The following is a 23,690-nucleotide window of genomic DNA, read 5'->3' as shown; positions in this document are numbered from 1 at the left end:
GTGACCTAGTTAGTAGAATTTTCTGCTACAGTGACTTAATTAGCAGAGTTTTCTGCTAATTATTCGGTTTTCCATGGGAACTAAAATAATTGAACACTTGAATTCAACCAATCCAAATCCCAATAATAGCTTAAGCTGTTTTCCATGGGAAATAAAATAATTGCACACTTCAATTCAACACCAATTCAAGTCCCCATAATAGCTTAAAATATTGGAACCCAGCTTCTCCAATGGGAATGTCCATGTCTAAGTATCCCATCATTGATGACTTTCTATCATATTGTTTAGAGTGACTTAGTTGATAAAATGTCCTACTTAATTAATAGTGTGTCCAGCTTTGGAGCAGGTCGTATTCGAGTTATTAATGATCTAAGAATCGTCCTCAAATGTCTAGAGTAATGAATGGGTTTAGGTTGATAAAATAATTGAACATTCACAATTCAACCAACTCGAAAAAACAATCTAGTCAAAGAAATATCTTTTCCACAAAGTTCAACTGCTGTCCGTCTACGTAGCAGCCTTCATTTGAGGGGAGAAAGGAAAGAGAGAAGAAAAACATCATTTTCCAAATTTGACCGGAGGGAGGAATTAGGAAAAGGGAGGAGAGAGAAGCTTCCCTTCAAAGTCTACCATTTTCCTTTCCCTCCAGGAAGTTCGAGAAAGGAGGAAAATCAATTCACATTACACCCTTCATTCATTTATATTCAAAGTCATATTAACCAAATCACACGCTCAATGTCCAATCCAGACTCTTCCATTAAGAAAAGTTAATTCACAAAAAATGTATTAATATATTATATAAAAATAAAAAAATAAAAACCATAACATTAATAAATAGTCCAAAACCATTGCCTAATGATATCTGCCTAATTTTCAAAAAATTATTACATGGTCCCAACCAATCATAAACGGCCAAGCAAGCAAAAATTTGAATAAAGCTCATACTAATTGTGTGCCAGTATTTAATTAGCTGGGATCATGTAATATCTGCCTAGGGTTGAATGCAGAGACAGAGAAGGGTTGAATATTATTGGAAGGATGAAACATATACATGAACCTGCAATTGACTGATTCAAGCTACTCTTCAGAACACAACCATTGACATAGATGCAAGGAAGAAAAATAATTGAAAATTGGAAAGAAATAGATATATTATTTGAAAATTATATCAAATTTATCCACATGCTGAGAAAATACTATGCAGGAATTTCTTAACCACCAAGTCATGTTGAAGGGTTTAGTGAGGCAAATGTTTTGTATTCCGAACCTATAAACATTTTTCAACAGGAAAAATAATTTCAACAATTCTTCACCGGTGACTCCACAGTATACTCCCAATTATGTTACATCCAGTAAGAGTTTGCTGGGAATTGATGGCAAATTCGAAAAACGTTGATAAATTCATAAGCTTTGCTAGAATTAATGGCTAGCGCTGAGCTAAACTGATCAATTGCAAAGTGTACAAGCATCAGTGCTGAATCTAATAAACTACAACACTGACATACCAGCTCCAAACTCCTTCTTAGTTGAGACGGGTTTAGTACAACGAGCTGAAAAGTTGATCATATAATAACAAATCTCAAAAGCTAAACCATGCAGGCACCTTGCTTCGTGAACTCGAACCACCTTGCTTCTTGAACTGATAATCAAAAGGCAGCGACGAATTTTTGGATTTTTGTCTGTGCCCTATCCTTCTCTTCAGGACCATCTAGATCACCAATGTTGTCGTGATATTCCTGCAGTTCACCCAGAATATAAATACATGATGAATTACAACTACAAACGAAGAACAAGGAAATATGCAATAGTTGATCTACTATGTATCAGTGACTGCTGGAGCCAAATGAGAGACCGACATTAAAATGAAAAATAAATAGCAAAGACAATACAATTAATTCAAGGGAAAGAATAATTGTATTAGACAAGATTTTCTAATAGAATAACTGATTTTAGTTTTACCATTGAATGGCCTTTTACAATCATCTTAACAAGAATAAGCAACCAGCTAGTCTTTTCTCTTCTCTCTATTCCTCGATAAGCAAATAACTTTCATCATCTCGACCTCCCCAAGCATGTTCTGACAGTTCAGTTTCCCTCCTTAGTCATTGTTTAATTGCCCTTTCCCAAAGTTCAGTTTCCCTTCTTTCCCAAATTAATATGACTTATTAATTTTTCAAATCCCATTTGTTTTTAGATAGCGGACATAATTCTTAATCTAAATATAAAGACACTTCTTTTACTTAAATACTTGAAGTATAGAATGCAAACATCCCATGACTTCCAACCATTTGAAAAAAATATCCATACCACACAATGGTTGGGAGGTAATGCTTAGGAAATTTAGAGAAGAGAGATTTCATGTAGCGATCAAATAAGAGCAGTTAATAAGCACATACTTGAAGAATATCTTTAACATCCTTTTTAGTCAGTTTTTGCTGCTTGAGTAGTAGTTCGATTCTTGATCTCATTCTAGAGTGCCTGCATAGAAACAATGAACTCAAATTAAGGTCCAAAATCTAAAAATGATGAATTCCCCACAAATAAAACTTCTTTTATTTGGAGATATGACTATATCTTAGATGTCAAGACTTACTCAGATGTCCAAAGATGACCCAGAATAACAGCAATTAACTGCAGGATCATGGGTAAGAGAGGTAAAAGACATTAAAAGTGAGAACGAGAGAAATCACTAAAACTTAAGAATTAGAACTTAACAAAACAGTTAAAGATAAAAAGACTATAGTAGTAATACTATTAATGGGGATCACGTCTTACTTATCAAAAAAAAAATTTAATGGGGATCACGTCCTAAGAACAAAAGTTCTCCTCAACTCAAAGTATTATATACTGTCTAAACTCTCATGGTATACTTTATCATAAAATTCGCATCATTCAACTTTTTATATGGCTTTAAAACCAATCCTTCGCAAAACACATTTTGTGTCAATTTTATTCGACAATGCTTGAAAAACTTTTGCGCAACCCAAATTACAAAGTCATCTTTCAAGCTACTCTTTCTTATTTAATAAGCTAACCAGCTTCAACTGCTACCCTTCTTTCCTTCTCTGATCCATGTAAATCCGGAACTTAGCATGCACCAAGTCTGAAAGATTAATAAAAGAAAAAAGAAAAAGGAAAACTAGATGTTTTTCCTCCATTTTTACATGAGTCTGTATTCTTGCTTTCCTTCTATCAATTAGATCAAAAAGTATCAAAAAGGCTAATAGCCCTCTCTATGGTTTTTTCTTGTAGTCCAAGTAATCCAACAATATGTTGTCAGGTTGGCAGCTCATTTATTAAAAAGATGTCCAATGGTTTGAGTAGCCTACTTTGTAGGCTCCTCTAGAGTATAGCTCAGTACATGTAGTTCTTTAGGGGCAGGCTTCAGTGAAAAAAGGACATTAGTATTCTTCATTAGGGATGTGTGCTGTGATACTAATCATATTTGAATTTGTAACAACCCACTCCACCCGCCCACAAGGTCATCACAGAATTCCTGACAGCGATTGCGTCAGCAAGTATATTGCAAATATGCATATTGCAGGGTTGCTATTTGTGTATTTGAATTGCCTAGCAAGTGGCAAAAGCCTCACATTTATAATCAATAATGAATCAGTATCTGAACTGCCATTTTGTTTGGTAAGCTTTTATACGGAGAACCAAAAAAATTTACTTGATTATCCAATTTGATGCTGATGACAACAATGGAATGGACAGGAACAACAAAAATAGCAAAGAAAGGCTGTCAAATTTCGATGTACACATCTACCATCTTTTAGTTGAAGCTGATCTTCCACATCGTATTTCTTCTTGTCATTTCATTTTTATGAATAAGTCCTTCTATTACACTATTTTCATTCACAAACTCTGAACTCAGTATTAATTTGAGACACCAGTTGCGTGAGACAAGTGCAATTACCGTCCTTCAGAACAATTGAAAGAGAGTTTTCAATTGTTTAATGACGTCGTGGATATTGTCACTACTAGCCATATTAATATGACTACGGACATCGACAAACCTAAAATAAGTTTACAAAAGGTGAGTGGCTAGTGATTCCTCAGCCATGTGGGAAGGTCCAATTGTCTATTCATACATACTCGTACTTTAATTGTACTAAACTACGATGCCTAGATTCATTTAATTGAAGCCTTTTTTATAGAAACCACCAACAACAACAACAAAAAAAAAAAAATTCCAAATTGTTGGTGCAATAGAAAAAGAACTTGGAAGTTGAAAGCAAGATTCAGCATATTCTGTAACTTTGATCCAATATCAATATATTAAATAAACCCATAATTTGAGTTCAAATAAAATCAAGTTCCGCACAACCATGTACATCCAGGAATTATTATTTAACAGAGAAGATCCACCGACTGTTCATTTGATGCTTCTGAAAACTGGTTTCTTACAGTATCAATATTTGTAATATGTACGTGGTTCATCGATATTTTCATGGGCAATCTTCCTTTAAATTCTGAAACTTATCTTATGCTAGAAGTTTTTACAAGTATTAATATTTGCAAAATGTGTGCAGGAGTTATTATAGATGATCCTTCTTCAAATTTCTTTATTTCCTCTTGATTATTAGTGACAGTTCTTGATACATTTCGACAGCAAAACAAGTTATACGGTGGGCCAGTGAAATCAAAGTAATTCTTTATAACCCTGGACAACTAGCTTCCTATAAATTCCTACATAGCATGCCCAAATATATAAGCAACTTTAATTTTTAGGATGATAATGGAAAAACTACAACATATATCTAACGATTCTAACCTGAAGAGGGTAAAGTCCAGATTCCAACTTTCGGTTGTACTTTTCGTCTTCATCCATCTGCAATACGTGAAACATGACTACCAGTTCTGGATAAAAAATAATTCAAGGGGAAGTGGTGAACTTAAAATGTGGGAATTATTACAAAAGGAAACATAAATATAAATACAAACCTCTAAATCATCAAGTTCAAGCTGATCTAGCCGTTCAGTCTCTGATTTCACTCTATTAGAATATCTAGAAAATAAAACAGATAATAAGACGTCGATATAAACAAAAATAAAAATATTGATTCTTTTTCCTATATTGAAGACGGGAAGGAATGGGAAGGGGGGTTGTTGAAAGAATATATACGGTTGTGCTCTGCATAGCAAAAGGAGCAAGCAATCACCTCATATAGAGCTCCATAAGCCGGTCTATCTTTTCACACTCATTCTCCACAAATTTACTTAACAATCTCTCTCTTCTGGAACCCCTTAAAATTCCACCTGGTTATGGTAGTATCAGGAAGATTAATCAGTGACTCAGAATAGAGGAAAATACTAAACTAAGGTGCATAATACTAAAACTATCCCATATGTGCCATAATAAGGCAATCTAAAGCCTTCATTCCATTCTCATGGTATGAAATTGCACTTTGGAGAACTGTAAAATCTAACTTGAAGTTCATACAATAGCAAGCAACTCAGGAAAAAGAGGCTACTGATTTGATTAATTAAACTTTTAATGAAACACCAATCCTCCTAATGCAAAGACACTGAACCACACCAACCAAAGAAAGATATTCATTTTACCAAAAATAAGAATTTACATGATACTTCAAGAAGATTCAAAGGGAAGTCCTAAACTTATTCTGCAAATCAACCAATCAGTCATAACACTTCCATACCAAATAAAGATAAATTCAAGAGCATAAATCTTGGAATCAAGAGATTTAACTGTTTTATCAGTTAGATGGTCAAACTGAATTCTCTAGAGACACCTGAAATTTTCTAAAATTTTATTCCAGAAAGCGGAAAGAAACAGACAGGGTGAGGCCTACAATTTTAAGAAGATTTCATTGAGAATTTCTGCTAATCCCCCAAGCTATCACAAATAAGATTGAGTTTTTAACAATGTCAGAACTATCCACAATATTAAGATCAACATGGTTTTAGCATAGGATTGATCTTCAGAACTGTCAACTCTTTAGTAAGCCACCATGCAATAATTCCTCGCTAGTCCAAACATAAAGTTCACACATTCAGAAGACATAATAAAATGGGTGTCGAATATCATCCAAAATAAATAACTTCTCTTAAAAATTAAGATATGGTGTATTTATCATTCATGTATATACAGGATTGTGTATATTGCCATCATTACTAGTGGAGTAATGACAGTCATCACTTGTGACATGTCTTCAATTGATGAACTTATCCAAAAAAATGCTACCACAGTGTTAAAAAAAGCTAGGTTCATCATAATAAATTGATTCAATCAAAAAAATCAAGAGCATGCTTCTAAATACTTAATATATTCATAAATATTAGTATACATTTAATTATGATATACCACAACCAAAACAAACCCTAAGAAATAACTACAAATTATTACATTCACTTGCCTTCTTACCAAATAATGATGCAATTAGTGATAAAAGGCGCTCTTCCAGCTCTTCTTTGTAGCGTCTTTTCTTGTTCTTCTTGTTAATGGGAATCTGAAAAAACAAAACATTCAAACAATATTAAAATTATCACCTTACATTTAGATTCAATCAATTGGCATAAAAACGGCAAATATATATTATAAAAAAAAAAAAAGAGTAAATATATATACAAACATAGATAACAGCTTACAAATCTGTAATAATCACAACTCTTTCTAGTACAAGGAACTTAAATTATGTGCAGGTCTCATGTGAAAAGCATTATGGCATTAAGATTTCCAAGGCTTAGCTCAGGACCCCACTACTCGTCGTATTTGGTTTGGTATTCCTACCGCACATGACTTCTAGAGTCATGATGATATTACTGAGGAACGTCTTTATCATGTAAATTCTTTTTCGTTTTTTTCTTTTCATAGATAAAGGTAATGTAAGAAAAAGGTTAAAAAATAAACAAATCACACTTCAAGTACCCTGCCAACTAAAGAAGATTTGGGAAAGCACCATGCTCTGTGAAAAGCAAGAAGGTCAACCAAGAAAACAGATTGAGTTACTTGCTTTTCTTTCATCTAAAATTTATACATTTGTTAGTTGGAGCATTCTCTCTGGTGGTGAGGCAGCTTAATTCGACTTGTTTGATTTCTTTTTTTATTTTTTATGCATTTTGAGACAAGTAGGAGCGTTAGGGAAAATATTAATATTATAACAGCCACTAACCTAGATATCAATGCAAGTTCTAGGGTAGTGCCAAAAGCTTATGCTTTGTTTGGTACAAAAGACGGAAAAATAGGCAGAAGGGAGGCTAGGAAAAATGGATGAGATATCCCTTGCAAAAGGAAAGTGCCATTCTCCTTTTTTGTTGTTTGGTTGAGTGGGAGGTAGGAGGTGACACATTCAATTGTTTGGTATGAATGAAGGAAAGGAGATGTTTTATATGTTTTTAGAATGACACCCTCATTATATAATTTTACAAATATTGATTAAGGATTATAACATCACTTCACATGATATACCATACTTACCCTTCTCTTCCCTCCTCTCTTCCATCTAAATTTGGAGGGATGAAAAATAGTGGGCCAGGAGGCAAAAGGGATGCCTCAGCCATCCATTCTCTTCCTCCCTCCAACTATTTCTTATACCAAACAATGGAGACTCGCTCCACCCCTCCGATCCTTCCATCACAACAAGCACAACCTTAGCGACACTTTCACCATGCCTACGAATTCAGGGTCTGAAACCAAATTTATCAATCAAACCCCTCTGTGGTATTTTGGTCAACTTAGAAAGCAGTAGCAACCCAACTATTACATGTTTCAAACTTCTCTAATAGGTTTTCATGGATCGGGGCTTTTTCTCAATCCCTCGGATGACAAGATATCTCGCTGTGTGGAACAAAATTAATATTGAGCAAAAACATTGACAAAAGACGTAACAATATGAGATACTACAAGAATGTGAAAGGATGAATTTTTTATTATGTGATCCTATGTTCCTAATTTTGCAAGAAAGTACTCCTTGAATAAATAAACAAGACTCTTCCTATCTCACTGTAATCCTACTGTGTGAAGCATTGCGGTAGCTTTAAAGCTATCATCCCCTCGTTCCAATTTTTGTTTACATTTACACAATTATAAAACATACATATAAGCATATCACATTTAATGTAACACGTGAATAGAATTATTCAAAATATGGAGAAAAATAGGAAAACTTGAGTCTCCAAGTTAGGTACTTGTGTAACTCTGCATGTATTATCACAGTATCAACAGTGAAAAAGTATCTAGCATCTTTCCTCCCTTAATGAATTAGAAGAATAATACTCGACCACAAAGAATGGAAAGAGGAAGCGGAACTTGCCTTACCCATGAAAGCAGGAAAAGCAGTCTTCAATCCCATCATATCCACAAAACGTTCACAGGCCGGCGGATACTTTGTCATTGCAAAATCAAGAGCCCGAATTGCAGAGCCATAGCATGATTTCTTCTGGTTCATAATAATAATCATCAATTCCACTCCTTCAGCCTTCACAAACCTCTCCTTGTTCTCCAAAGGCATCAACAAACAACACAAGCAATCAAACAAGTTCTCCACCATCTCCTCCTCGTCCGGTGTCCTCGGGTCCCTAGACTTGTACAGCGCCACCGCCTGCAACACCACATCGACGCCGTTCATTTGCCCCAACCTCTTCTGATTCGCCGCACTATTCTGCAACAAAATGGCCAAAATCTCCGAAGCATACTGCTTGTTACCATCAAACTCTCTAATCTTAATCTTGCCCAATAACCACCTCATCAATTTGGTCCTCTCGCACACCATCTCGGCCACAGTCGGCTTCACTTCAATCAAATTCTCGATCGTTGCGAGTGTATTATACACTGCGGCCATCTCATCGGGATCGGTTTCCGATAATCGAAGGAGATTCTGAACCAGTAATTCGAGAACGTTGTTCTCGATGAGCGCATCGACGAGGATTTGGGCGGGCTCGTCGTTGTCCTCCAACACGTCTTCATCGGTCAAGTCTTGGAGCAATCCGACGACGTCAGTGGCAATGTCGGCGTTGTCGTGGTGCAAGAGACCGAGAATCGACGGAATAGCGTTGAGGTTAACGAGCTCCGGGTAGAGATCTGGCCCGCCGGCGAGGATTTTGAGCTTCTCGATCTCTTCGTGGAGCTCGAGTTCGGAGTCTGCGAACCTGTCGGGTTGATCGGGGTACTTGAGGCGGGCTTCGATGTTGTCGCGGAGGCGGCGCTCGAAGGAGAGGACCAGCTTCTTGACGGTGCGGTGGTCGACGACTTCGATAGCGTTCTGGGATCTCTCAACGGCTTCGAGGAGGGAGAGGTCGACGCCGCCGTTTAGGGCCGCGGGTGGTGGCGGCGGCTCGAGGAAGGTTGAATCATCGTCATCGTCAGCGACGGCTCGTTTGCGCTTGGAGACGTGGTTGCGGGCGGTGGCGATTTCCATTGGCGTTGGTTCTGATGGAGAAATTTCAAAACCCTAATTTCTGTGTTTCCCCAACTGGAGTGAAGCACTCTGGTGACTGTGATTAAACATTTTTTTTTGAGGGATTAAACTAAAAACAGTCGCTGGATAATGAGGTACTTTAAAAAGCCCAAAAAAAATAAAGAAAAATTAAAAAATATATATTATTCAAATTGTAAACATTACATTGGCAAGAGAAAACATTAATTTTACTACTCACATTACCAATGCTCACCAAAAAATTAAAAAGAAAAATTATTAATTAAGAAAAAAATAATATGATGTGGTGATTAGTATGGTGACCATTGAGTGAATGAAATAAATATTCATCATTTAACCTTTTCTTAATATATTTACTGGATTTTGTTGACATAATTTTGACCATTTTAACTTTTTTTCATAAATGTTGAGTTTGAAATTTTGAAAAGAATAAGAGGATTTTTTTTTTTTTTTTTCTCTTAATCATAGTACTTTCTTTTTCTTTTTCTTAGACGAGATAATACTATCTTCTTTTCTGGCTTATTTTTTTTTTCACTAAACAAGTAAACTTACATTTTAGAACATAATTTCAGTTTCAGAAACAATATTATTCACGCTCCATTTTCTCTAATCATGGTAGTTTTGTTGACCTACAAACAAATTTGAACTTGGCTAAACAAAAAGTGATATGTTGAGCTAAGAAAAAACACTTCTTGGGATAGGTCTACTATTGAGTAGACAAAGAATTCAAAGTTTCATGGAAGGAACAACCTTATTGATATCAAATATCATTATATTATCAATAACTTGAAGCTGTTCATGACCAGAATTAAGTTGCAGATGTCATTCTATAGAAGTGTTTGAAAAGATATGAAGCCAAGCCACTAGGAAATGAGGAAAAAATATATAAAAGGGATGAAAAATACTTATCTTAGGCCATATTAAAAGGAATTTCCTCCTTAGATGTGATGTGGACCAACTAAAATTTGGCATAATCTTTAAAAAAATTTAAAGATAGATCATATAACTCGTATCGCAAGTGTCGTGTTGCCTGAATAGTTGAGTTGCTCTCCGTGTTTAGGAGTTCGTGTTCGAGCCTTGCACCTTCTCCCTCCTCTCGCTCTACTAACCCCTAACATTCTTGCCATTTTCTTACACCTTCTCCCTCCTCTCGCTCTACTAACCCCTAACATTCTTGCCATTAAAAAATGGTACATTTTTCGGGGAGTGGCGGTGGTAAAAATGATTATGGTTTTATAATGGAAATGGGCGAGGAGATTTTTTCTGAAAAAAATTGAAGGCGTGGACGGCAGGATTCGAACCTGCGCGGGCAAAGCCCACATGATTTCTAGTCATGCCCGATAACCACTCCGGCACGTCCACCAATGCGTGTTAATGGGTCTCGATTTTGAGTTAATATATAAACTAAAAGTGTCGTTAGGTGACCTTAAAGAGCACATTTTTGTACGCATATTGTTTTTGCGTGTAAAATTGTAAATATAAGAAAGTTAGGTCAATTTATGTTATGTTATGTGCATCTCTCATATTGTTTGGTAGATCCTTGCTTGATCTATTTCGTTTTACTGTTACTAGATTTTTAAAAACTTTTTTTTTTTAAATTTACATTCAAGTTAGGTTCTATTTGTTTGAATGTAAAATATATTTTTTATTTTATGATATTTGATTGTCGTAAAATATTTACAAATAAAAAAATATTTAAATCTAACAAAAATAATTTACTCATTAATTCTCGGCAAGCTAATTTAAACACTCCACCCTATGGACTCGATCTTAACCTCAATCTAGACCTTTGTCAAATATTGAAGAAATAAAAAAATATTTTACATGAAAAGAAAAAAAAAATCTAAAAAAATATCTTACGTTGAAACAAACGGAGCCTCAAAATCCCATTTTACTTCTACTACTATATTAATCAATTAAATTATATTTTTATATATTTTTGACTTTATAATTTCACTTATATTCGATAAATACACTTTTCTTTTCTCATAAATAGTAATTGTAAAATACACTAATAATTAGTTTACGAATTGTCTCTTAATCATGATATTGAAAATATGCTTAGTATAACCAAAATTTATTCTAAATTACTCATATTTGAATTAAAGGCAGATCTTTGATGGTCGAATATCAATATTTGATTTAATTTAAATTTTAAATTTAACCATTATAATAATAATTCCACATCAAACTTAACTTCATCTTGAACTATATAAATAGTATTGTGTCACGCGCCATCAAATTGAAGATATGTTATGCCAAATAGGTGATACAAATACTTATAAAACTTCGGATGACGTTTACATGATAAACTTAGTTTTTTTTAGAATATTTCAATTTTGTATTGAATTTTATTTTTTAGAACTCAAGTGAAGTAGGAGAATTTTAGAATATAGAATATAGAAGAGGGGATTTTAAATATATTAGATATTTTGATCCAACACTAAAATATTTAAATCTTGAATGCCTATAAAAGGGGTGGAGCTTCTTTTGCTCCACAAGCTTCTTTTGCTCCACAAGCTACCGTATAAACAAAGTGTTTCTTATTTTTATATCTATGAAACTTTATAGATATTTCTTTTTATTCTCATATTTGATTCCTTACAGTAGATAATAAAAATACAAAGAATGTGATCTAATACATCCAGAATATGGGGCTAATTCTTCACAGATTTGTAAAAATTATTTCAAAGATAAAATAATTATCAAATTTTAAATAAAATATCATTAAAATGACCTTCAATTATTTATATATATAATAGTTTTATAAAAATAATAATTCCACCCCCAGAAACGACTCTACAAAAATTAAACTAATAACTGGCAAGTTAATCTTATTTCACACATACTCTACCGAAGTCTTTTTAATATCCATATTTTTAATCTCAAATTTGATTTTAAAAAATAGACAATCAAAATCAAATCATAGAGATAATCCAAACAGCTCTTGTATACCAAAATCAAAAGAAGACACAAAACGAAAACTCGTTTGTATCCATCTTCAAGAAACAACACCAAATCTTTTTAGGAATCGTAGTTTTTGTCCTCTCAAATTGTCGAGGAGAGATTAAAGTCCAGGGTTTGAGAGCACAATCCGATCTTCCGTATTTTGCAATCTCAATCAAAGAAGAATAAGAAACGGAAATGATTTTATTACTATTAAAAAAAAAGGAAGAAGAAGAAAGTAATGTAAATCGTCACTAAAGAAAAATAACATGAATGATGGGTGTAAGTTATTAGAATTTATGTGTATATACATATTAGTGTGTATATATAAGTAAAAATAGATGCAAGTGACTAGAATTTAATCATATTTTGATATAGAAAAATAGTTGGGGTGAGAAATAACAATAATTTGGGAATTAAGTGAAAAACGAAAATTCTAAAATAAATATAAAATAATTAAATATAACTTGAGAATAGAAGTGCTAAATTAAATCGATTTATATATTCATAATTATATAGTAAAATAAGTTTAAAATTTTAAGTTATAATTCATCCGAAGTTAAAAATAAAAAGTTAAATCTTATTTTTACTTTTGGTGTAAGATGCTCAAGTGTTTTGTTGTATTGTTTGTCTATTAATCCAGCTTATGGTGTTGAATTGACAATAATAAGAATGATCCATCCGTCGAGCATTTCTCGTTTCGATGAGAAATTGTTTGTACGAAGAATCTTGTGTGCTGACACTATACTTGTCTAGTTGGATTCATTCCAATTCCTTGAGTAGGCACGGACACAACATACGTCTCCACTGAACTTTTTATATTTTTATTTTATACCTTAATTTTTTTAGAATTTATGAAAATACTCTCACTAAATTTACCATTTGCCCCTACTAGATTCTTTTTTTCTTTTTCTTTTTTTTTTTTTTTCTTTTTTTTTTTTTTTTTTTTTTTACTTCAAATGTTTAAGAATTTATGAAGATGCACTCACTAAAATTACAATTCGCTCCTACTATATTTTTTTTTTTTTTTTTTTTTTTTTTTTTTTTTTTTTTTTTTTTTGCATTTTATACTTTAGATTTTAAAAAATTTATAAAGAAAATCTCATTAAAATTACAAAAATGGACCCACCGCAAGGTAAAAGGTTGTCCCCTCACAAAATTTTCTAAGTTCATCACTGTTCTTGAGTATAGCATGTAATGTACTCGTGAACTGTATTCTAGGTCGAGAGATCAAATGCCTAATTTGGATGCAAACAGTTCACATTAAACTAGCTTCACTTTCATGAATTTGATTGCTAAAGATGATGAACAAAATGAAGCCTCGATGTCTTTAGTATTATTTGGATTAATCTCATGTGTGAAACAAAATTTTGTACTATAATCTATATATGCAGCAACATTACAGCATACAAATTTGTCAACCACATTTTATGCCCTAATGGGCAAACAGATTCATACTTCATTGACCCAAGGTGTCATATCATTGCCCGGAAAGAACCAATGGTTCAACTTCCAACTACTATGCTTGGCTGCAATGCTTCTCTTCAGTCTTCTCTAATATTCTTCTTTTCATACCAATTATAGTACTCCCCTGTATCGAAAATAAGCGTCTATCATTCTTTTTTTATTCGTTCCAAAATAAATATCACATTTTATAAAGTTAATGTAATATTTTTTATATTATTACCAATTTAACATTTTTACATTGAATTTTTTTAAAAGAAAACTATCACGTCAGTGTAGACGAATAAATTTGATAATTCATTCACAACTAATAAAATTTTAAAAATAATAAAAATTATTCTCTTAAAAAGTTAGATTCTAAAAATGGACGCTTATTTTAGGATAGATGGAGTACTATTTTTAGGGAAATCACTTCATACATGTTGCGCCTTTGATTCGAGGATCAATGGTCAAGAAGCACGACATTTCTTTTCGGAGTGTTGGGGTTTATTCGGACATTTAAACATGCAAATTTGTGTTCGACATGGTTAGAATTTTTCATACAGTTTGACCATATACATATATTTTTAGTTCAACACGCAACGAAAACATGTTTGAGGAGAAATTATTATATAATTTAGGTCAATCACGTGTTGATATATAAACAAATGTGTCAAGTTTATGTCACTCTTTACTTATGTGTGAGCATGTGATTTGTCAGAATTATGTAATAATTTTTCATGATGGAATAAATATTCAGTGTGCTAGACATATTTAGTCATTAATATGCCCGACTAATGATAATGTATCATTTCAAGAATGCAAATTATTTTCGTAACTGTAGTATTGGCCGACCCTTTGATGGCCTTGTGTTTTGAGTGTAAGGTTGGGCCATGGGCGTACTGTATGTTGTTTCTTTGGGCTTTGGCCTCTGTACATTTATTTATATCAGGACAATTTTTAACGTTTTTTTTTAAAAATAAAAATTGACCATTAACGCATAAAATTACTGATAACAAAATAATATGTTATATTATATTAAATGATTACAATTATGGCTACTCCTGTGATGGTATTACTCAGGGTTGAGCCAGCTCAACCGTTGAGCTGCCTAGCCTTCTGATCAGATTTCTCCATCACTTTATTCATATCATGAAGAGTTCTTAATACACTCAAACCAAGGGACCACATAAACATGACATGAAATGAAATAATTGTAAAAACATTATGTCATCAATTTCACCTCATGTCATTTTATCAATAAATTTTGATATTATTTTACATTTTTTTTGGACAAACATTTCCTATTAAAATTATTACAGTATTAGTTACATAATTAGAAGAAATAAAATATGTGTTGGTTGGATGCTTCGTTAAATATAATATTATTATAAATTCTAATCACATCACGAAAGGTTGATCTAATGATATCTCTTTTAAGTGGAATGTGAATATTCGAATTCCTCAAGAATAAAGTGGTGGGGGTTGAATTCTAAAATGGACAAAGTGAAATTTTTTTTTTTTATATCAATAAAAAAAAATTTAAAATAAATAAATAATTAAAAACTCTAACCTTATGCCACTTTGGACATTTGAACTTCTCTAATTTAGTGACTCTCTGCACAATTGGATAACAAACTTTCCTATTTTAAGCCATTTTCACCCCCAAAAGCAGTTATAAAAACAAAAACTTGCTTCTTGTGGGCGCAAAGGAGTGCAAACATGGTTTTAAATCAAAGTTAAAACATGGTTTATTATCAAAATGGGAAGCTTTGTGTGGTGGTCTTAATGTCCATGTAGACAAACATTTTCACACATATAGAGTAAAGAAAAACTATTAAAGCCAAACTCTCTAGAAGGTCTGTTTGGCTGTCCATTCTGTGTGCTTCTCTGTTTCTCTCTCTTATGTGGATGGATAACTATGGACCAAAAGTGTGGAGGACAGTTGATGTATTACATATTGAATTTTGACTGGTGGTGTGCTGACTCATCCCATTCTAATCTCTGCCCCGTTTTTGGGTGAAGGGATTTCATTATCAAGAGGATTCAGAGAGATTTTGAAAACTTATATAATTAGGTAGTACAATAGATAAGTAATCATTTGTCAATAGTGAAAAGTAAATTAATTGAAAACTATATAATCAATAGTGTTGTCTCCCTTTTTTCTTATATATAAATATTTTTAGTGAAAATTTTCAAAAAAAAATTATTGTGAATAAGATTCCCCTCCAACTCATTTCACTTATAGAATATATAGTTGGATGTTGGGTTAAAAGAAATTATGATATATATATATACGATACTCAGGTATAGTAAACTTTCTCTTAGATAACACTTTATCTGTATTAAATTATTTTCTTTATTTTTGGATTACAAATCCTAATTTCCTTGTATGACTATATATACTATATATATATATATATACAAGGAAATTAGGATTTGTAATCCAAAAATAAAGAAAATAGTTTAATACAGATAAAGTGTTACCTAAGAGAAAGTTTACGATACCTGGGTATCGTATTCTCGAGATCTCTCAGTCGTTGGATCATTCATTAAGTGAGTCCAGGACCAGTGGGGCGGATGTTCCCACTGAATTTTTTCTAATATACATTATTACTTATAGTTTTAATTAAATTTTCAAAAATGCCCCCACTCAATTTTTTAAAATGCCCCCCATCACATTTTTATCTCACTAATTTCTCCACTAGATTTTTTTTTTATTTATATTATTACCTAAAGTTTTAGCTAAAATTTCAAAAATACCCCCACTCAAATTTTAAAATGGCCCACTTCAGGAATTATTTTAAAAAAAATTTGTCTACAATTTTTTTTTAATTCTTCAACGACGCCTAAAAAAATTTGTCTACAATTTTTTTTTAATTCTTCAACGACGCCCCCCTTCAAAAAAATTCCTAATTTGTCATTGCCATTGCCCATCATCACATCCAACGACGGAGAACCTTGAAAGTACAATATTCGGGGTATTGTAAACTTTCACCTGAACTCGATAACTTATAATTTAGATTTTTCTTTACAAAATAAAATCTCATCGTTAACATAAACTATAAATAGAATAACGTAAATTTTGTGTATTATGTGATGCATTATTCAAGTGTGTTGACAAAGCATATTTTCATCTTTTATTTAAAAAATAAATAAATAAAAAAATAACTTTTTTATCTTTACCTCGTGTGGGAATGGAATTTTGCTTTGTTGAAAACAAAAAGAAAAAAAGGAAAAAAGTGGAGAAGAAAAATTGAAAATGTAAAACAAACTTTGGAAGAGTGAGTTATCCGGACAAAGGAATATAAAACTGTGGGTAATGTTTCATTGGGATGATACAAGAAAAAAACAGGGAGCGGCTGTTTTTAATGAATTGCCACACCAAAAGTAGAGACCCTTATCCACACTGCACTTTATTGTCAAGTAGAACACCCCCACGCGCCCACTTGTAACGCGCCAAGTCCATACCATTTACAAAAATTTTCAAACCAATAAATTAATAGATCAAATAAAATAAAATTAAAAAAAAAAAAACAAAGATGGTGTTATTTGTTAATTTTGATTATGTGTTGATTAGTCAAATTTTTCGTTTTATGAAACATTTACTATAGAAATACAATCTAAAATGGAGTTAGTAGGGTTTTTTTCGTAAGTGTCATGAGATTATTTTTGAAGCACAAATGTAAATTTTTTCAAGATGTACATCTAAAATACTTGTATCGAGTTTTGATTTATCTAATAAATCAAATTGTTTAAGTTTATACTTCCTCTAATTTTGACAAATATGCTGTCAAGAGGGTTTGTTGTTTTATAATCTAATTATATAATTTTATTTAATTAAGTGAGTTTGATACTGAAATTTAAATATCATATACAATTTAAGATCAGTTAAATGGATGATAATATTGCTTACTATTGAATACTAAACCAAAAAAAAAAATTAATTTTACAACTATATCTTAAAAGTTAACTCTTTAATTTTTTTAAAAAAATATTATTTAAGTCGAAGTGTGTAATTAAACGTTCTTATCCCTTTTGATGCAGTTGCTATTTAAGTCATAGTTAAATAATTCTTATTCTTTTGATGCAGTGGATTAGACTGTGTCAAAAGGATAAAAAATCCATCAACTAAACACATCGATCTAATAAAATTGATTTAGAATATAATTATATATTTTGTTGTTCCCGACTAGATTTTAGATTTTTGTCGATTTTTGTGATTTTCGATTTGTGCGGGGTTTAGGTGGTTTTTCACCATTCGGAAGCGCCGTGTGGATGGAGTTTTGGAGCAGTTGCCTTGTTGATGGCTTGATCTTTATGTCACTTCCGTTGATGCTCGTCTTATGAGGTGGCTTTCGTTGTTCTTCTCAGCAAATTTGGAACCTAGTCTTCATTTTTTTTCTTTATACTTCAAGTTTTGTTTGTCTTTTTATGACTTGCCTTTATTACATCTGTACTGTCCTTATGGATGCCGTCTTTGGTTGTGTTTAGTGGTCTTGTTTTTTTGTACATATCATAGGCTTTTGTTGCCAGAAAAAAATAATAATAATAATAATAAATAAATTAACAATTAATTTTCAATTTTATTAATTAGTACTAACAACTAAATCAACTCACAATGAATAAAATGTCCTTAAACCTTACCCTTTCAACAGTTGAATTTGCACGCGCACAGGGGTTTGGTGTGGAGTCATTTACTGCCATATTTAGGTCAGTAGGGACAGGTGGTGGGGGGTGGGTAAGGGCAAACGTACTATTGCAAAGGCAAGATAACTGGATAATGCCGAATCTTACAGATATAGATAAACAATATATATATATATATACACAAATATATATGGTGTGTATATATAACTCTTTCCCACTTTTCCAACCCACCACCATGTACGTTTCAATCTTCCCAATCCTCCAAAATCTTGAAGATGGCATGTTTGATAGCTTTATTGGAATTCGCAGCATAAGAGAGTAGCAGAGTTTTGGTACTAGTACTTCTTCGTGTTGATTGAGAGTTGCACTGTGCGTTACTGTGTGTGTATATATATGCATGTTTGTTTGTTGGGGAGTGAAACTGAGATTAGGGGTGTGTCTGGGAGATCGGTTTGGGAATGGGTTTTTCTTCTTTCAACCAACAAAGCAAGCTTGGGATCATGGATGAGGAAGCTGTTGAAGTTGATTCAGTTTCATCTTCTTCCTCTGAGGTTTTGAGTATGGTGTCTTCTGAGTCAGATTCAATGGATCAGGAGGTGACTTCCTCGCCGTCCCCTTCCATTTCTCCGCCGTCCGGCCAACTTGGGGCTGACTCTTTGCATGACATGTCCTCTCTCCTCCAACAACTTCCCTTCAAGTAATTTCTCTTTCCTCCCCTCTCTCTGTTTGGAAACAAGAATATCTACTTTTCAACATGATTCACGACCATTCCCCCCCCCGGCCAAAAAAAAAAATTGAATTCCTTTGTTTGGACGGGGAAAGGAAAGTTTTGAGTTTCAAATAATTTTTTTATTTATCTATATATATATATATATATTTGGGAAAAAAAGTTGATATCACCTTTGGTTAGTGGGAAACTAAAAAGGGTTAATAAATTGATAATTTTCCCTTTTTCCCTCAAAAGCAAACACATCCACATATCCGCATATCCACAGCAATCTCTTGTTTTAAGAGGAGAGATCATGTCATTTGGAGTAATGTCACATTATTTTTTTCTTAATAAAGTTTAATAATAGTAATAATATCCTTTCTAGGTAATCCTTTTCTTTCCTTTCCACTTTCCTTTTTCCTCTCTTCCCGTTTGGAGTTAGTTATGCATTGGTATATGCGGTGTGTTGTGATGGACATGATATTTAACCTTGGTTTTTTTTTTTTTTTTTTTACTCATACACAGTTGATTAATTAATTAATATTGGGTTTCTTCTGTTTTTTTTTTTTTTAAAAAAAAATTTTTAGGAGAGGGCTCTCAAAGCATTTCCAAGGGAAGTCACAGTCCTTCACTTCATTGTCAAATGTGAGGTGTTTGGCGGATCTAGCGAAACCTGAGAACCCCTACAACAAGAGGTTGAAGTCATGCAAAAGCTATGCTGGATTGTTAGATCAGAGCCACAGATCATCACCAAACAACCCTCCAAGGAATAATGTTTCCTCAAGGCTCATCTCAAAGAAGGCATCAAGGGGCTCTTGTTCTTCACTTAGTGCAAAGAGGAATGCTAGTTTCCTCGGAAGCAGACCACCCATCAACAACACTCCCATGAGATCCACTAGTTCTAGCAACATTTCTAATCAAACCCCTTTGTTTGCTTGAAATGGGTATTTTAGTAATTTGAACAACTGAGCCAATCTTTGATCTCTGTGTGTGTGTGGTACTTTTGTTTGTAATTAATAACCATATCACTTGACAATGTAATTTTCAACTTCTTGGTGGTTTTTTTTTTTTTTTTTTTTTTTTTTTTTTACAATAGGGGTAGCTATTGCTCATGTTGTTTAAGAACTATATGAATTTTATTTATGAATCTTATTTTTTAGAAGATTAGCAACACTCCCATGAGATCCACTAGTTCTAGCAACATTTATAATCAAACCCCTTTGTTTGCTTGAAATGGGTATTTTAGTAATTTGAACAACTGAGCCAGTCTTTGATCTATATGTGTGTGGTACTTTTGTTTGTAATTAATAACCATATCACTTGACAATGTAATTTTCAACTTCTTGGTGATATTTTATTTTATTTTTTATTTATTTATTTTTTTTCAATAGGGATTGCTATTGCTCATGTTGTTTTAGAACTATATGAATTTTATTTATGAATCTTATTTTTTAGAAGATTAGCACTACAAGTTTTTTTTCGCACTTAGTGTTTGTGTGGCAAACTTGTGGGCAGGTGCAAGAGGTACTGGTTCGGCCTCAAAACGGATAATATTATATCATATGGTAGAGTAGGTTGTTACAAATGATATTAGACTGGAAGTGTGGTCAACGAGGACGGGGTGATGGGGCGGGTGCAAGTGGCACGTTGCGCAAGTTATAAGTATAGGTGGAGTGAGTTGTTACAATTGGTATTAAACTGACCCAGCTGGAAGTGCGGTTAACAAGGATGTTGGGTTCAATGAGGGTGTTGGGGCGGGTGCAAGAGGCACATTGGGCTATTGCGCTGGGCGAGTTACATATGCAAATAGAGTGGGTTATTACAAATGGTATCAGACTGACTTAGTTGAAAGTATGACAAATGAGGATGTTGGATTCTAAGGGAGGTGATGGAGCGGGTGAAAGAGAGACACTGGACGAGTTACAGATGCAAGTGGAGTGGGTCGCACATATTCTTAGTCAATAATAGATTTAATAATTTCGATGACACTGGACGAGTTACAGATGCAAGTGGAGTGGGTTGCACAGATTCTTAGTCAATAATAGATTTAATAATTTCGGGTCTTATGTCAATTTTTTATTATTTTATTTTTTGAAATGCAAGAATTATAAAAATTAAATCTATTTTTTGGTTGATAGTAGGTGAGCTTCCCCCTTCTAATAACTGCTAACTAGGATAAGGTGGAAGCTAGATCTGATCCTAAATCTTTGATGTAGCCATTAAGACATTTTACCAACTGAATTAGTTCGCACTTTCAATGAAAGTTAGTAAGAGAAATTATTAGATCGACTTGATCTATTTGATACCTGATGGATTAATTCAATGAAAATTCTTTATTCATAAAATTTTGTAATTTATTAATACACTCTTGTGGAATCATTTTCTCAATCTGAAAGTTTATATTTAATTGGTCCGTCAAATATTAATGGATCAAGACCATCTAATAATTTCTCAAGTTAAGTACTACGTATATTTTTTAGTGAAGTTTTAAATCACTGATTTTATAGGTAGCAAGGCATATTCATGTGAAAGGTGCAAAGACAACTTCAATACTTAAGAAATAGCGAAAGTTTAATTGACTATTAAGAGTATTACCCTAAAAAAACAAAAAAAAAAGAGGGATAAATTTCATGTCAATATTTCACATAGATCTCTTTAGGTTTCATAATCTCGCTTATTGTCCCATCGGGTACCAGCCCCACTCGTCCGTTTAGAACGATTATGGGAGTGGTTAAATGGTTTTGGGGCGGGGACGGAAAAAGTTTCCCCTCCCAGTCCCGTTTATATTGATAAATTACAATTTTATTCTTATATTTTATTTTATATTTAATAATATTAGGTATATATATATATATATATATATATATATATATAGCAAATCATAGTTTATTCTTTTCTAGTAAGTAAATGTTCTTTTGTATTATTTTTATTTGAAAACTTCTATATATTATTTTAATGTTTCAACAATAATTTTAGTCTTAAGTTTCAATTGAGAAGTTGAATCTTCTTCTTTTTTTATCTGCATAAGAGAAAAAAAATTATGATTATAGTTAAAAATTTGTTTTATTATTTACTTTCATTAAATTCGTATTACAATTACGAAAATAATCTACAAAACTCATCTTGGCCTCGTCCCCGTCTCGTTTCATAAACGGTTTTGCAATAGGGATGGGGGTAGCTATTTTAAATGGGGATGGCGTTTCCCGGCCCAAATCACCCCATTGCCATTCTTAGTCTCGATGGTCTAACTTGATGATGGTAGTGCATTATTTGACCATTTTGCTCATAAAATATTTGCCGTCATTTCAGGCATTAGAATGACAAAACTGACATCCTACTCATATTTAGCTATTGATATCAGCATATTTTATTTGTCGCCTGTCGACATAAAATAATCTTCACGTGAGAGTAAGTGATTATCAAATATATAGAGATTTATGTAAAATATCAATAAATCTCAAAGGAGGTAAGTAAAATTTATCCCCTATAAAAAAATAAAAAAAAACCAATAGCATTAGGAATATATTTGAAAATTTAATTATTCCTATGTTGTCTTTGTAAAAAATAAAAATTTGGATCGTCAATTTGATTGGGATAGTGTTGGAAGCTTGGGGACCGTCTAGTGTTGATAAAATTTTCAATAGTAGGTAACGCTTTAATTGGGGGGACCATTCATTGTTTGGTCCCAGAGAAAACAGCATCAAGAATATTTCTTAGAGAGAGGAGTAGCATTTACAAAAGGAACTTTCATAATCTATCAGCAAGAAAATTGTCTTCTTGCGTATTATCAACAAATAGACAACCAGAAGCTTCCGAGAAAAAACCATATAGACCACCACTAGCCTGTTGCATTACAATTACTGTCAATTTTTTATTTTTTATTTTTTAAAATTAATTTTTTTTTTTTTTAACCTTCCTAATGAAACATTCATTAATTAATATTTTACTCCACTGTATGTTAAAATAAACTTTTCCAAATCCAAAACAGATAATTTAATGGTTAATTTTTATTTCATATATTAGAGGGTGGAAATTCAAATTTACTTAATTAATTGTCTAGAACATAACATGCATGATCTCATTATTTTTCACACATGTTCAAGGGATGAATTATGAATTACTTTTAAAAGACCCAACACAATGTTAATAAAAATAATTAAAAAAAGAAATGAACACTCAAATATAAGATTATAATTAATAGGGTAAAGTGTATTAAACCCCCCTGAACTATTGGGGTATGTGCAAGAAATCCCCTTGAACTATAAAAGTTGCAAAAACCCCTCTTAAACTATTATGGTATGTGCAAGAAACCCCCCTGAACTATATATATTTTTACAGTTTACCCCATCTGCGTGAATTGATTGACTGAAAGGGACGTTGAAGCCGAAGAATTTGTTGTTGGGATCGGTGAGTTTCCTATTATAGCTCCATTATAGCCGTTGCACCACTCGCCAGATCCGTCGGCCATCTATATCGCACTTTTTTGCACTGTTGCGTCAGCCCATCACCGTCACCGCCTTGCCTACCGTTCAGCTCACCTTGGT

The 23,690-nt window shown here is 32.8% G+C and overlaps 2 protein-coding genes and 1 non-coding gene across 3 annotated transcripts; 1 reads left to right on the top strand and 2 right to left on the bottom strand.

Moving 5' to 3' along the window:
- Positions 1–1,228: 1,228 nt before the first annotated feature.
- Positions 1,229–9,493, bottom strand: LOC132266444 (uncharacterized). Its single transcript, XM_059767318.1, has 8 exons — positions 8,277–9,493; positions 6,389–6,473; positions 5,166–5,262; positions 4,948–5,011; positions 4,778–4,834; positions 2,594–2,631; positions 2,397–2,478; positions 1,229–1,736 (listed from the first exon to the last, which is right to left on the bottom strand). Exons 1-8 carry the CDS (start codon positions 9,378–9,380, stop codon positions 1,647–1,649), a joined length of 1,617 nt encoding a protein of 538 aa, XP_059623301.1. The 5' UTR covers positions 9,381–9,493; the 3' UTR covers positions 1,229–1,646.
- Positions 9,494–10,678: 1,185 nt separating this feature from the next.
- TRNAS-AGA (transfer RNA serine (anticodon AGA)) lies at positions 10,679–10,760 on the bottom strand. The gene has a single exon. It is a non-coding gene; the product is annotated as a tRNA-Ser (tRNA).
- A 7,870-nt stretch (positions 10,761–18,630) lies between these two features.
- LOC132266442 (protein OXIDATIVE STRESS 3-like) lies at positions 18,631–20,187 on the top strand. The gene is made up of 2 exons (XM_059767317.1): positions 18,631–19,134; positions 19,734–20,187. The coding sequence occupies exons 1-2, from the start codon at positions 18,896–18,898 to the stop codon at positions 20,083–20,085; spliced, it is 591 nt and encodes a 196-aa protein (XP_059623300.1). The 5' UTR covers positions 18,631–18,895; the 3' UTR covers positions 20,086–20,187.
- Positions 20,188–23,690: the final 3,503 nt, after the last annotated feature.

This window comes from Cornus florida, unplaced genomic scaffold (genome assembly GCF_030987335.1).
Source record: "Cornus florida cultivar Cherokee Brave unplaced genomic scaffold, ASM3098733v1 CherokeeBrave_3.0.0_Hap2_Chr07, whole genome shotgun sequence".
NCBI lineage: Eukaryota > Viridiplantae > Streptophyta > Magnoliopsida > Cornales > Cornaceae > Cornus > Cornus florida.
The sequence above is the reverse complement of the archived record's forward strand: the minus strand, read 5'-3'. Positions and strand labels throughout refer to the sequence as shown.

Coding starts and splice junctions, on each gene's coding strand:
- LOC132266442 (XM_059767317.1), top strand. CDS start 18,896: ATGGGTTTTTCTTCTTTCAACCAACAAAGCAAGCTTGGGATCATGGAT. Junction 19,135..19,733: donor CTCCAACAACTTCCCTTCAA/GTAATTTCTCTT, acceptor AAAAATTTTTAG/GAGAGGGCTCTCAAAGCATT.
- LOC132266444 (XM_059767318.1), bottom strand. CDS start 9,380: ATGGAAATCGCCACCGCCCGCAACCACGTCTCCAAGCGCAAACGAGCC. Junction 5,263..6,388: donor ACTAATTGCATCATTATTTG/GTAAGAAGGCAA, acceptor TACCATAACCAG/GTGGAATTTTAAGGGGTTCC. Junction 2,632..4,777: donor CTGGACTTTACCCTCTTCAG/GTTAGAATCGTT, acceptor ATGATCCTGCAG/TTAATTGCTGTTATTCTGGG.